We start from the raw sequence: 16267 nt of genomic DNA, 5'->3' as shown, positions 1-16267 counted from the left end.
CGAAAAAATGTATGATTTTTTAAAAATTTTTCGAATATGTATTTTAATTTTTTTGAAACATTTTTTTTTTTTGAAATATGAAAGTGGTATAATAGTCTTCGTTCCACAATCAACATGAAAATTATCAACAAATATTTTAAAACTTTAAAAAAATTTTTGGATTTTACTCGAAATTTTTTTTAAAATAATTTCTTAACGTTTTTATTTTAAAATTATTCGACTACAAAACTGCGTGTTTCTAAAAATTTTAGTAAAAATTTCGGAACTTTTATGAAGATTTCAAAAAACTTCTCGAAAATGTTTTAAGGTTATTATTCTTGCAAATAAAAAAAATTTTGTAAAAAAGAAACACCTTACAAGATTGGTTACACATTTTTGCTGCTATTTGTATGCTTGCAAGTGTACATATATGTCTGCATATATATGCCTGAATGTCTGAGTGTTAAAAACAGGAAGAAGACGCCTTTGCATTTGTGATTGCAATACTCATACATACATAAGTACATTGAAAAATCAGCGTAGTGGCAATCAAGCGATCGATGAATTATCCATGTGGCGGCGCGTTGCTTAGGCTATATGTACCTTTATAGCATATTCAGTAGCATAAATGCGTATATCTGATTGTATTTGTACTATGTGTATGTAAGAGTAGTTAAACCAACATATAATAAACGTTTTTTATATTCATATTCATAAATGCATTTATTTGATATGCAATTGCTTCTGTTAATGTTGCTTTCTTCGCAGTTCACTTGCAACATTTGTTGCATGCAACATAAATAGCCAATATCAGCATTGTGCTGAAACATACAAGCATGCCACATACCAAACATACTCGTACATACAAAAATAGAAGCAATTGCTCAACAATTCGCCTATTCAATATCAATTTGATTTGATTGCTGTCGATTTGATTTGCTTTCGATCTTTATTGAACTGTTGAACTCAGCATAGAATTTGCTCACATCATTAACGTAAATAAACTTATACCCCTGCCGATTCCTATATGAATCTTTGAAATGTATGTATGTAAGCTTTTATGTATGTATGTTTGCATGCACAGGAGTGTGTTGGAAATCACTTCTCAAATACTTCTTCTAAACAAATATACCTAAAACTTTTCATCATCAATTATTTATTTACTTAAATTCATTGGAAACGAGTGTGGTAACATAGAAAAATCTTGAAGGGGGAGCAGTAATAAAAATCAGCATATACATATACATATGTGTATGATACAAAAAATTAAGTGAAAATCCACCGCTAATGCCGATATCCCTTCACATATTTTTAATGTTCCAAACTTTTTCAATTTTTTATCATCTTAAATTGACCGGAAGTGTTTTTAGGCATTTTCATTCACAGGTGAACATACATATATATATATATGTATGAGTATGTTAATAAAAACTATGAAATTATAAATTCATAATTGAATCTCTATTAAAATTTTGTGTAGTAAACGTCTTTTATTGACGTACAAGTTTTTATTGTTATTTTAAATTTCCTTCTTTAATTTTCGTAAGAAAATCACAAAGCTCTTCCGTAATAACTTTCATAGTTTATGTAGAATTTCATAGTACAGTTTGACAGGTCGACCTCCCACTAATTTTGAAGCAGATTGTTGTCTTTGCCCAATATCTCATAACATTATCCTTCACATTAACTTGCGCTATTAGATAACTCCAAACATGAAGAACAGATAAGCAATATGAGTTAAGCCTATAAGTCGTAAGATTCGAACAAAATCCGCGGACCCGGGGGTTCGAGGGGTCGCAAAAATAGTTCTGGTTGTATTCGGGTTAGTTCTACAAGATGGGAGTATAGGAGCCTAAAATATTCATATCTGGTAAGATTCGAACAAAATCCACTGACCCGAGGGTTCGAGGGGTCGCAAAAATAGTTCCGGTTGTAGTCGGGTTAGTACTACAAGATGGGAGTATAGGAGCCTAAAATATTCATATCTGGTAAGATTCGAACAAAATCCATGGGCCCGAGGGTTCGAGGGGTCGCAAAAATAGTACCGGTTGTAGTCGGGTTAGTACTACAAGATGGGAGTATAGGAGCCTAAAATATTCATATCTGGTAAGATTCAAACAAAATCCACGGACCCGAGGATTCGAGGGGTCGCAAAAATAGTTCCGGTTGTAGTCGGGTTAGTACTACAAGATGGGAGTATAGGAGCCTAAAATATTCATATCTGGTAAGATTCGAACAAAATCCACGGACCCGAGGATTCGAGGGGTCGCAAAAATAGTTCCGGTTGTAGTCGGGTTAGTACTACAAGATAGGAGTATAGGAGCCTAAAATATTCATATCTGGTAAGATTCGAACAAAATCCACGGCCCGAGGGTTCGAGGGGTCGCCAAAAAAGTTCCGGTTGTAGTCGGGTTAGTACTACAAGATGGGAGTATAGGAGCCTAAAATATTCATATCTGGTAAGATTCGAACAAAATCCACGGACCCGAGGGTTCGAGGGGTCGCAAAAATAGTTCCGGTTGTAGTCGGGTTAGTACTACAAGATGGGAGTATAGGAGCCTAAAATATTCATATCTGGTAAGATTCGAACAAAATCCACGGGCCCGAGGGTTCGAGGGGTCGCCAAAAAAGTTCCGGTTGTAGTCGGGTTAGTACTACAAGATGGGAGTATAGGAGCCTAAAATATTCATATCTGGTAAGATTCGAACAAAATCCATGGGCCCGAGGGTTCGAGGGGTCGCAAAAATAGTACCGGTTGTAGTCGGGTTAGTACTACAAGATGGGAGTATAGGAGCCTAAAATATTCATACCTGGTAAGATTCGAACAAAATCCACCGGCCCGAGGGTTCGAGGGGTTGCCAAAAAAGTTCCGGTTGTAGTCGGGTTAGTACTACAAGATGGGAGTATAGGAGCCTAAAATATTCATATCTGGTAAGATTCGAACAAAATCCATGGGCCCGAGGGTTCGAGGGGTCGCAAAAATAGTACCGGTTGTAGTCGGGTTAGTACTACAAGATGGGAATATAGGAGCCTAAAATATTCATATCTGGTAAGATTCAAACAAAATCCACGGACCCGAGGATTCGAGGGGTCGCAAAAATAGTTCCGGTTGTAGTCGGGTTAGTACTACAAGATGGGAGTATAGGAGCCTTAAATATTCATATCTGGTAAGATTCGAACAAAATCCACGGAACCGAGGATTCGAGGGGTCGCAAAAATAGTTCCGGTTGTAGTCGGGTTAGTACTACAAGATGGGAGTATAGGAGCCTAAAATATTCATATCTGGTAAGATTCGAACAAAATCCACGGACCCGAGGGTTCGAGAGGACGCAAAAATAGTTCCGGTTGTAGTCGGGTTAGTACTACAAGATGGGAGTATAGGGGCCTAAAATATTCATATCTGGTAAAATTCAAACAAAATCCACGGACCCGAGGATTCGAGGGGTCGCAAAAATAGTTCCGGTTGTAGTCGGGTTAGTACTACAAGATGGGAGTATAGGAGCCTAAAATATTCATATCTGGTAAGATTCGAACAAAATCCACGGAACCGAGGGTTCGAGGGGTCGCAAAAATAGTTCCGGTTGTAGTCGGGCTAGTACTATAAGATGGGAGTATAGGAGCCTAAAATATTCATATCTGGCAAAGGACTACCCATATTCGAAAGAGAGGATAGGTCAGATTAGTTAACTCAATGCAGGCAATGCGGTACACCTAGGCCTACTGAACCGTTCTGACGCCACTGAATGAATTGAAATCCTGCTCCTTTATTATGTACAAAGTACAAGGAATTTTCATAGAATTTCTTTGATTTTGGCAGAGTTAAGGTCCGACAGATACCGCTCAATACTTTCTATCTTTTTTTTTAACGCTACAGCTCCAATATAAATCATGATTTTACTGAATGTTTGCGGAAAAATTGAGACAACTTGTCGTCAGGACGAACAAGCAACAGCGGCTTCGACTATACCTTTTTACCGGGAGTGGTATTTGAATCCGCATTCCTGCAAACACATCCAACCATCACCACGTCTTGCTGTTATACAACTGTTTCCCAACTGCCTTCTGCTACATTTATTTATACTCCCATATAGAATATAATTTTGCTATTATTTCCATATGAAAGAAAAAAATCATCATTAATATCAAAATCGTTGAGGCACAACTAGGATTAATAAGGAAATTATATTGTTTCAAATTTTTGGGGAAGAAATTTTTCTGTATATCTCACATGTGTGTATCAAGGTTTCTCTGTCTTTTAATAAAAAAAAATAAAATAAATAAATGTAAGGCGCGTTAACCTCCGAAGAGATCTAAGGCCGAGCTTGTCTTTCAATTTGCGTCGTGCTCCTCTTGATTTTTCCCTACAAATTGGCCGGACGGGACCTACATGTTTTATGCCGACTCCGAGCGGCATCTGCAAGGCAGATGAGTTTGCACTGAGAGCTTTTCATGGCAGAAATACAATCGGAGCGCTTGCCAGACACTGCCGAGGGGCGACCCCGCTTAGAAAAATTTTCTTCTAATTGAAAAATCTTATTTCTAAAATTTTGATGTTGCTTTGCCCGGGAGTGGAACCCAGGGCATACGGTGTGATAGGCGGAGCACGCTACCATCACACCACGGTGGCCGTCTTTTAATAGACAGAACGTAATGTCACTCCATTGGGTTTGTTCAATGGCCTCCTCGTTAGTTCACCAGTCGCACAGCTCTAAGGTACTTCACTGTGATGCGGGGGCATTATCATTGATGTGATGCACGTAAGAATCAGTTAGCTAAGCCATCGTCTTCAGTCTATTGTTACTTTCGATCAAGTGTTCCCATCCTGAAGAGCTCCAATCGCTAATTGACTCTCAGCATGCATTGCCATGAACTGAGCATCCAAAGTCGATATAGCTGCTTTTTTACTGCATAAGTATTCGAAGTTGTTGTATGCAACAATATCAAAAGAAGCATCCATTCACCGAAGGTAGTTCGCCCTGTTATGACCACGTCACCGCTAATCAACTATTGCTGCGCTGCTACTGTTATGCTCTCTGTCACCCAACCGCTGCTGTTAGTATTATTACCCCACCTGTTCAACTATAGCCGCTAACTACGCATTCTTACCGATGCTATTCGTGACTTCTCGTTTCTAAGATGAGAGCAGAGAACTTCTGAGATTGACTTAATCATGACTTGACTCTTAGCATCTAACTTATTTACTTAGTTGGCATTTGACCGTTTAAGGAGTTTTGGTCGTTCAAAGAATCGCGTCACCCGCTTCTTTGTTGGACTAACTGGTGCTAGCTGATAACACCAAGACATTCTAATTCTCGACTTTCCGAAATATTCGCGAAGTTTCTGTGCTCGGCTTCGATGGACAAAGGAGAGTGTGCTATAACTTGTGCAGACCTAGCTCTCCGCATATTACGAAAGAAGTACAAAAAAGTCCCTCGGTGTTTTTACCCCATGTTTGCGGACTGCTTTCAGCCATTTTGTTTTTCAGATTTTTTCTAGCTTGTAATTTTTTGAACTAAGCTGTAAAATAGATGACATCACGATATGTGACATAGCTAAAGCACTCCATTATTGATTATCATAAAGCAATTTAAGAGTCTTTTTAATTTGTAGGTGAAAAGGGAGTCCTTTGCATAGCCTTTGATGATTATCTGCGGGAGCATTTTCCATATATTTCAAAAGGCACTTTTCTTCTTCGGATGCGTTCAGTTGGAAACCTTTTTGGAGCCTTCCTAGAAAAATGAGAGCACTACACCGGGATTCTTAATAGAGCACCTAGCGAGCACTTCTGGTTTGTGGGAATAGCATAAAATTACCCTCTATAACTAAGTAAAAACATCTTACAAAGTGTACAATTGAAATTCTGCAACTCTTAGATTCCATCTTTACTATCCTGTGCACTCCTTTTTTCTAAACAATAAAAACATTAACCGTTAGAAATACATATTTATGTTCATTCGGATTGAAATCTTAAGTAGCGGATGCATTTAACACTTTTTAAGTACGGAAGTCCGTCTGCCCTTAAAACAACAATGCTAAGAAGACCGAAACGCTTGAAATGCGACATTAAGGCGGGATAAATAATTTGTTAAAACAGGATTAAGCGAAAAAGAAAAACAAAACCCAAATCTTAAAATTTGACAAATATCCAGACATGGCACATGGCATAAGGAGGAAAAAAATATAATTTTGAAGTGGTCAACAAAAATAATTTTAGCTCGTGAAAAAAAAAACAGTAGAAAATTTAAACGGTTAGTGTATATTAAAAAATGTTTACAATATAAATCTTATTTGCGGCAAAAGGAAAATGGAGCCAGGGTCCTTATAGGCCCTCATTTGTGAACATTGTAGTTTACTGTTTTTCTGCGTATATACTGCGGTTGCAAAATTTATGATCAATCAGATTCTGTATATTTTGCGTTAAAGGAAAAGGGATTAAACTCTTATTTGAGCATTTGTTCTTTTTGTTATTTTTAAACCGTTTTATTTAGCTTGACTTGGCAGGCTGGTTGGTGCTGGTTGGTTGACTGGCTGGTTGGCTGGCTGGCACGAATTTTGTAATTGAAATTTAAGTAACTTCCCGATAATCTACAATCTTGAAACTTGGAATATAGTTCAGAACCCGATGACAATGCAATAATAAGAAAAAAATCACCGCTAGATGGCGCAAGGATCGAGATATTCACAAAAATCGTATTTGCTGTCCGATTTGGCTCATATATGGAACACATAATACATACAAGAGTAGAAAGAGACCTATGAAAAAAATTGCCGCTAGGTGGCGCAAAGATCGAGATATTCAAAGAAATCGTATTTGTGGTCCAAATTGGTCCATATTTGGAACACATAATACAAACATGAATAGAAAGCGACCTATGATGTCCGATTTGGCTCATATTTGGAACAAATATTACATACAATCTGGTAGAAGTGACATCAAAATATTTTGGATTTGGAGGAGGGACAAGCATACGTGGCGCAGAGTCGAGTAAAGTCTTTGGAAGGATTATGTATTGAGGACGTAGATTGTAGATTGTAACAAATTGTCAGGAAAGAGTCCTTGTAATAATGAGTCACTAAATGAACTAAATAGAATGAGAAATAATAAGCAATTAAATAAAGACTAACAACTTGTAAATAAAATAATTAAACAAAAAAAATATTTAAGTTAAACGGTTTTATTGAAAACAATACTTACATGAAGTAATAATAATATTAAAAGCTAGAAAATAATTTGTTAGGTCCTAGGTACTAGTCATTACACTCCTCATCAATCTAGGGCGTTGATCAGAAAATTAAATAAAAGCGTTGGACGCGTCAAATTTCTATTGATAATCATATATAAGACTAACTGAACCTTAATAAGGTTTTGCTACGCCTTACATTTTTAGAATTTTCACGCGCGATGACTAGTACCTAGGGCCTACTCAATTATTTTCTAGCTTTTAGTATTATTATTATTTAATGTAAGTATTGTTTTCAATAAAACCGTTTAACTTAAACATTTTTTTTAATTATTTTATTTTAGAGTCGATCTTAAAACGGGTATTAAAGTGATACTTTCGATGCGTAGTCAGTTCGAAATCCTGCACAAAAAGTCATTCAAAATAATTGTCAACACATTTTCCGTGGTTTGTCATGCGTAGCGTGTTCTGTCTGTTATCGCAACTTCAACCACATAGTTGGAAGCACGCTATGCTATCTAAAATTACAACAACATGTGTGAAATAACAAATTTTACTACCTGCTAGAGGTGTCAAATACACAATTAAAATTTCAAATAAAATGCATTTTATTCGTTGTAGGGCATCTATAAATTTAAGAATGTGTCAGCGCTAGGATGTCGACAATATCGCTGGGCAAGCGACAATACGAATAGAAGTTCGATTAGAAAATTGAACCGTGTATGAAAAAAATTGGAATTTGTGTTCTCAGATTTGTTATGCGTTTTGCATTGAAATTTTCTGCATATGCCGTTCTATGTCAACTTTAAGATACATCTGGGCCGTTGTGGTACTACATCTTTCATAGACAGAACATTTTTACGCAAATGATTGCTTTGAAATAGCAACGGATTTTTCAGGTCAATCCTGTCCCAAAGTAGACGATTATACTCCTGCTAGCTATAGATTTTTATACCTCGCTAAACAATCGCTAAATGCTTCAAAGGCAGCACCTAGGGAAACGACAAAAAGAAATGGTCGCGAAATTTGAAAAGCACACTTTGGAAGCAGTTTCAGATGTGCCCAAACCACCCACACGGCGGGGTACAGATGTCCAAGGTCAATGGACATTCATTCTAGCAGCTTTGGAACCTCGTCCTATACTGTCTGAACTCGGTAATTAATATTTACACAGACTACATTCCTACCTGTCCTAAACATTGCTGTTTTCAGTAACACCACAAGCCTTCACACCTCAAGATATTTTCTGCCAATGAAAAAGAGGTCACGTAGAAGAGAAAATAAATTAGCCATGAGCAAGGCAAGTGAATACTTTCATGCATTTCGTTCGATAGACAATCGCTTTCCTCTAGTATGCAAACTTCTCAAACATTTAATCATTTCTTATGTACAAGTGTACCGACTTGCGATTCACAAATGGTCGTGAAAGCGGTTTCGATTAGGTACGTCGCAATAAAACCATCAGGTGAAGTTAGTAGTACAGCAATAAAAATTTGATGACCCTCATAGTCCGATCATCAATTTTAAAATATTTGGGAGGGAAATTTTTGGTACTATTTTGCTACTTTATTATCTTAGTAACCTAACGTGCGGAAAGGAGCCAAACTCGATATATTTCCACTTTGGAAACGGGGACATAAAAGAAAAAAAAAAGAAAATAAAAGAAAAGAAAAGAAAAGAAAAGAAAAGAAAGGAAAAGAAAAGAAAAGAAGAGAAAAGAAAAGAAAAGAAAAGAAAAGAGAAGAAAATAAAATAAAATAAAATAAAATAAAATAAAGGAAATGGGAAGAAAAAGTAGAGAAAGTTGGAGGGAAGTCGGAAAAGTAAAGAGAACAAGAGGAAGGGGGGAGTGAGAATACAATAGGGATACTAGTAAAAAGAGGTTAACTGGAAAAGTTAGAAAAATAGTATAAGAAACAGATTAAGAGTAATAGTGAGAGCTAGACTTGGATTAGAGCAGCAGCGGGAAGAGTAAGAGGAAAGCAGGAAGATTTACAGGATAATGGATGGGATAGGGATAAACTGGAAAAATCAGAGAGGATACGAAATAAGAGAGGAATAAGAGGGTGAAATAAAGGAGAGGTGGGTGGATAGATAGAGAAAATCAGAACAATGTCTGTCGGGTTTGACGGTATGGCCGTGAGTATTTCATATTTTTCTTAACGTTCGGTTTACATAGTAAAACCGGATAACGTCAAACCCGAGTTTTCTTGTTACAAGCCTAGCCTTGCAGATACTCAACCGCATCTCCATGATATTGTTGCAGATTGTCAATCATCGGGAGCGTGTCATTATTCTGTATTACAAAATTATGGTTGAACAAAATTCTGCTGTTTTAAAATTCTGCTTATTAAAATTCTGCTTTATAAAATTCTGCTTTTTCAAAATTCTCCATGTTTAATTCTGGAAGTAAAAATTCCGGAATCATGGCATGACGTAGCCGGTGTTGGATCGGCTAAAGGTTATTTTTTTAAAGTGCGGCCGAAGGCTGCCTACGCAGAAGGGTATGCTACGCAGAAGAACATCACCGTGGCGGTATCCACGGTTATACCATACACCCGGACTTGGAATGGCGTAGCCCAGGGTTATTTTTTATAAGCGCGGCCGAAGGCCGCCTATGCAAAAAGGTGTTCTACGCAGAATTACTGTGCATGGCGCACTTTTTCAAAATAATTACATGGCCTCTTTAACATTGTTAACATTATATTTTAATACAGAATTTTGTAATACAGAATTTTGAAAGCAGAATTTTAGAAAGAAGAATTTAAAAAAAGCAGAATTTTAAAAAACAGAATTTTGTTTTTAGAATTTTGTACATACAGAATTTCGACACCAACCCTCAATCATCACAACGGCGTCAATCTGTTTCTATACTCTTTAGTTGTGAACAGTATGATAATCTGAAGATCCAGCCTTTCAGTCCCGTTGACTAAAATTTTTCTATTTCTCTCAAGAAAATGAAATAAAACCCTCCCACAAAAGAAAATACAGGCCTCAAACGTTTTTTTCCTGCACGTTACTTCATATTTCAGATAGACATTAATGTAGTACTTTTTCATGATACCGAAAAAACCAGTGCTGCTGATTAGTCAAGAAGCAACACTTAAATTTATAAGGGCAAGTGTTGTCAAATGTGACTCTATTTTGTAATATTGGCTTCACCTGATCTCAGATCTTGATTGGGCTACAAAACTGCATACTTAAGATTAAATAATTAGAAAAAATTTTAAGTTAAACGGTTTTATTGAAAACAATACTTAAATTAAGTAATAATAATACTAAAAAAAATAATAAAAATAATACTAAAAGCTAGAAAATAATTAGGTAGGCACTAGTCATCACACTCCTCATCAATCTAGGGCGTTGATCAGACAATTAAATGAAAGCGTTGGACGCGTCAAATTCCTGTTGATAGTCATAAGTAAACGCATTTTTTTTAAATTTCACGCCCCAAACGCTTTTATTTAACTGTCTGATCAACGCCCTAGATTGATGAGGAGTGTGATGACTAGTACCTAGGACCTGCCTTATTATCTTCTAGCTTTTGGTATTATTATTACTTCATGTAAGGATTGTTTTCAATAAAACCGTTTAACTTAAACAATTTTGTTTAATTATATTATTTTCAAGTTTTAGTCTTTAATTAAATAAATTATAATTTCTCATTCTATTCAGTTCATTTAGTGACTCATTATTACAAGTACTCTTTCCTGACAATTTGTTACAATCTAAGTCCTCAATACATAATCCTTCCAAAGACTTTACTCGACTCAGCGCCACGTATGCTTGTCCCTCCTCGAACTACAAAATATTTTGATGTCACTTCTACCGGATTGTATGGAATATTTGTTCCAAATATGAGCCAAATCGGACCACAAATACGATTTTGTGTAATATCTCGACCCTGCGCCACCTGCCGGCCATCTTTCATATGTTGCTTTCTATTCATATATGTATTCAGGCCTGTTCTGAATTCCGATTCCGATCAATTTTTTCGGAATCGAAATGGATTGGTGTTCTCAATTTCGATTCCGACCAAAAATTATCGGTTTGAAAAGTATTGCCTCTGAGCAGTCGGAATGAAAATTAATTGACAGATTATACACAAATGTTGCGATATTTGTCTTTCAAATAATTTTTTTTTAATTCTTCATTTTATTTGGAAGAGTTGTGTGTATTTTTTGGTTTAAATTTGAGTTAAATTGGCATAGTAAATCTTTCTTCAAGAAATCTATTAGGCAAACAAATCGATGCTGATCGAAATGAAGTCGACCTGTTCTGAATTCCGATCCAACGCATTTTTACGATTCGCACGCACAATAGCACATCTTCTTGCGTCTGCGCATCCAAAAACCATATCTGCAGGCATTTTTTAATTAAAATAAAATTTAATGATACTTAAACCAAAACACATAAACAAAAAGAGCTGATTAAACTGGTTACCGAATCGGAATGAAAACGATTCGAAATCGACTTCGAATCGATTTTTTACAATCGGAATTGAGAACACCAAATACAAACCGAGTCGAAATCAATGTCGTTTTACTTTTCATTTCGAGTCGGAATTCAGAACAGGCCTGATTATGTTTTCCAAATGAGAGCCGAATCGGACCACAAATACGATTTTTTTAATATCTCGATCGATGGACTTTTTTTTAAAGATCGCTTTCTATTCATGTACATATGTATTATGTGTTCCAAATATTTCGATCCATGCGCCACCTATCGTAGTTTTATTTTCTTATTATTGCATTGTCATCGGGTTCTGAATTATATTCCAGGTTTCAAGCTTGAAGTTTATCGGGAAGTTACTTATATTTTAATTACAAAATTCGTTCACAACGGCGGGCCTGTCCAATGAAGCTAAATAAACAGTTTAAAAACAACGAGGTTTTCGTTAAACTTTCTCGAATTCTTTCGAAAATCTTTTTGAGATTGGTTTGCATAGTTTCAGTTAGAAAATTCAAGGAAGTTTTTTTTTTAAATATCGAAATAAAATAAATAAGAATTTAGTTGACGAAATTCGAAGAAAAATTGCCTGGTATTTTCGTGTTCGCTGCTTTGGGTGTATAAAAATTTTTTTCCATTATTAGAACAAGAAAGAGTATCAAAAGATAGTTCCTAATTCAGACATATCTTACCGGAAGATAAAATTGGAAATGTAAGCCCGGTGTACTGCATTTTAATTAGTGATTGTACACTTGTAGGAAAGCATCCCGTCTACAAACCGCAAACATGCTTACCACACACTGATTCTGTAAATTAATGTTGCTTATGTTTACGATACCTGCATCTGGACTAAATTCTTATCTCTTGTGATCATCAAAGGCAGGTGCAATTCGGTAAACATCCTGCGCGCGTGCACTATGCTTGTATAAGAGAGCCATTTACAGTTATTAGATGTATGTAGTATGTATGTTTGTGTTAGTGACAAGTGTGTGTCGAATTACAAATACAGTGAGAATCGTATAAATCAATAAAGAAATGCGACATAAACGCTGGCTACTAAAAATAACTTCACTGGTGTAATGTCACAAGAGCATTTCGCTTTAACCTTATTCTCGCTGAGAGATCACTTAACATTAACGCTACAATTGGACACTCTGAAGAAGGTACATATATAAAAAAAGAAATGCATCACCTAATCCCCTAGGGGTGTATTAATTGACATTTAACTTCAACCTGTGGTATCATTTTCCTTTTTTTGGGGTTTTTTTTGTTACATTCGACCAGAGCAATGTGCGATCTCATTACCTTAGAGATGTCCCTCAGCACATTGCTACAACCAGTTACTACATATATTTAAGAAATACACAAAATAGTTCGTCCCCAAAAACATATATTTTTTATAATCCAATACAGGCTGCCGAATTTAGCTGTTATGCCATAAATATTTAAATTGTCATCAGACGTTAGCTCCCCTTTTGTCATGATATACATTTTCGGAGGAACGTCGTCTTACGTAGTATAATCTACAGCAGCGAAAATTTAAGTAGCAGTGGCAATTTCAAATAAAATTCTATCAATTTAATTTTCTTAATTTTCAATTTTTTTGTTGGACGGCACTAACCATTTAAACGGTTAAGCGCCAATTAAGTAAGTCAGTAATGCTGGAGAAAATTATACTAGCTGCAGAACTTAACAGCTCTGGCACAATATTCTATAAAAGCGTGCAATTACTGGCATATGCTGATGACATTGATATCATCGGCCTAAACACCCGCGCTGTTAGTTCTGCTTACTCCAAACTGGAAAAAGAAGCGATAAAGAAGGGTTTGATGGTGAATGAGGACAACACGAAGTACCTGCTGTCATTGAGCAAAGAGTCAGCCATAATTTCGAAATAGTACAAGACTTCGTTTATTTCGGAATCAGCATCAACACTAGCAACAACATCAGCTCTGAAATGCAGCGAAGAATCACTCCTGCCAATAAATGCTACTTTGGACTAGGTAGGCAATTGGAAAGTAAAGTCCCCTGTCGGCAAATCATAACTCTACAAGTCACTTATCGTTCCCGTCTTGCTATATGGTGCAGAAGCATGGACCATGACAACATCCGATGAAACGACTCTAGGAATGTTCGAGAGAAAAGTTCTTTGTAAGATATATGGACCTCTACACATTGGCGATGGCGAGTACCGAAGAAGATTTAACGATGAGCTGTATGAGCTATACGCAGACATCAACATAGTCCAGCGAATCAAAACGCCGCGGCTGCGCTGGATAGGCCTTGTTATGCGAATGAAAGAAGACGCTCCGGTCAAGAAAGTGTTTCTATCGGAATCCGCTTATGGAGGCAGAGGTAGAGGGCGGTCCCCACTCCCCTGGAAGGTCCAGGTGGAAAACGATTTAAACTCCCTTGGAGTGACCAACTGGCGCCGATTGGCAGACAGAAGGAGCGACTGGCGCGCCTTGTTGGACGGCCATAACCATTTAATCGGTTAAGCGCCAATTAAGTAAGTCAATAAGAAAAAACTTTTACCTTTTTTTTGACTAAAACTATGAAAACGAAACTCAAAAAAAAATTTTCGAAAAAATTCGAATATTCGAAAAATTTTTTTTTTGTTTGGGTATTCAGTTTTGTAGCCCAATCAATTTTAGTCTAATGAAGTACAATTTATATCTAGATCTCTCAAAATTTGTCTTTATTTTTGCAATTTTTTCGCCGAAGGGTGTTTCAGATTTTTTCCCATAGAAAAAAGGAGCATAGCTTAGGCGGAAGAAAATATATAACATCGTTCGGGGGGAAAAATGATCAAAAATCAATACGAATTGGACTTAAATTGATTGGGCTACAAAACTGCATATTCGAAAAAATTCAGAAATATCTTAACAAATTTTGCATTTTTTTGTAAAATTTTCTCAAATTTTTGAATTTTCAGTAACAAAATTCATGGACATGGAAAACTTGCCACTGCTACTTTCGTGTTCGCTGCTGTGTCTTCGCAACTTTTTAATGTCATCCCTGCTCTCGTGTTTGTGTATTCTATACCTCTACAGCATTTTTCATTTTTATGGATATTTACACGTTTTTTGCTCTGAACATAAACATTTTTTTTTAGTTGTTTTGTTGCTACCATGAAAATAATTAACGTTTGTTTTGATGATGTTCACCATCCCATTTCCCATCCCGCTGCTACCTACTACGCGAACTTGCGCGATCACTCTCTTACCGTTCCTCGTTTTGTTATTGTATTGAAATCTGTTCAACAGATGTGTTGCGCGGCTGTGACGAGGGCTATTGGCAGGCGGCACACGGGCTCGTGAGTTCCAATGTTGGTATTGTATTACGGAGGATTGTATTTAGTTTTTTAATTCACGTGCGTTTTAAAGAGCGCGTGTTTTTACTAAAATCTATTAAGTGCTAGATAATGGAAAATATAATCAATGATCTGTAGCAACAGTTCGATCAACGGGGGCATTAATGACATTTCTTGTTTGCTTTTTGATGAATAAATGGAGTTTTATACATTAACGTTAGGCTAAAGGGGGGATGGTGTTGGTTATATTAGGAGTGGGAAAGCATAAAAAGTAGCCAAGGATATGAAAACTAACGAGAAGAACGCTATGGAAGACTGTGAAGGTTTTGAATAACTGTTCGATCAAACTCTAGGATATCCATCTGTGATTTAAAAAATCGAAGGACTATCGTCATCTTAATACTTCTTAGCACCGTACCTTTATTCTGATTTCGAACCAGTGCAAAAGTTTCGGTTCTAAGTATGCACGAATTTCGGAGCATTGCTGAGGAATTGGCTCACAAGGCAGGCGCCTCGAACTCAGTTAAAATAAAGCAAAAAATGAACATTTAAACAAAGGTAGGGTAAATCAGACACCAAAAAACCTCAAGAAAAGAGAAAAGAAAAGGGTATTGGGTACGTTTAGAAGACTTATGTTTTAAAATTACCTAGAGATCGGCCATTGGGTTGAGGTTAAACTACAAAAGTGGTTACTTTACTAGAATATAAACCTATAAACAAGCACTCTCACGCATTATATTTAAGCATTTGTAGCTTTTGTATACAGAACTTTAATAAAAAAAAAACAATCAAATCAATCAAAAGCAAAAAATGTAGGGCATTTTGAGAAGAGCTTCTTCAGCTTATTATCATTTTGACAGAAATCGATAGCTTTTCGATGGCAATCCGATAACTTAAAAAACAAATCGATAACATGCCGGTAGCAAATTGACTACTTTTGGATAACAAATCGATACAAACCGTTGAAACTTCGATAACAAATTAATAAAACCGCCTGTTAATTCTGTTACGGTTTCGGTTTTGTCATCTATTCTTTCCTTTCCTCTCTCCTTTTTTCTTTTTCCTTTTCTTTACCCTCTGCTCTTCTCCTCTCCTTTCCTTACCTTATCAACGCAATCATAACGAAAACGCAATATTAGACTGATCTTCGACGCAACAGAAGAGTTAAAATAAACAAGTAAGGGTGTGTAAGTTTGGGTGTAACCAACCATTTTATACTCAGCGTGAGCTTCAATTGTACAGCTCATTTCAGATAAATTACTTTTCTTATCCTACTCAGTCATATTTGAAACACAAACTATTCTCAAAACAGTAAGGGAGCCTATGTTCGGGGGTAACCGTAGTT

At 36.4% G+C, this 16267-nt stretch overlaps 1 protein-coding gene across 2 annotated transcripts in view; it reads right to left on the bottom strand.

The window, feature by feature from the left end:
* stumps (DBB domain-containing protein stumps) overlaps positions 1-16267 on the bottom strand; it is a 192887-nt gene that overhangs the window by 112045 nt on the left and 64575 nt on the right. Inside the window, exon 1 of one of the 2 annotated variants that reach the window (XM_067763071.1) lies at positions 8348-8407. The exons of the other annotated variant lie outside the window; for it this stretch is intronic. Coding sequence (XP_067619172.1) covers positions 8348-8360 — 13 coding nt within the window. The 5' untranslated portion in view covers positions 8361-8407. Of the gene's footprint in view, positions 1-8347; positions 8408-16267 lie in introns of those variants that run through there. 2 annotated transcript variants of the gene reach the window in all.

This window comes from Eurosta solidaginis, chromosome 1 (genome assembly GCF_040869045.1).
Source record: "Eurosta solidaginis isolate ZX-2024a chromosome 1, ASM4086904v1, whole genome shotgun sequence".
In the NCBI taxonomy this organism is placed as follows: Eukaryota; Metazoa; Arthropoda; class Insecta; order Diptera; family Tephritidae; genus Eurosta; species Eurosta solidaginis.
Note: the sequence above shows the minus strand (reverse complement) of the source record. Positions and strands in the feature narration are given on the sequence as shown.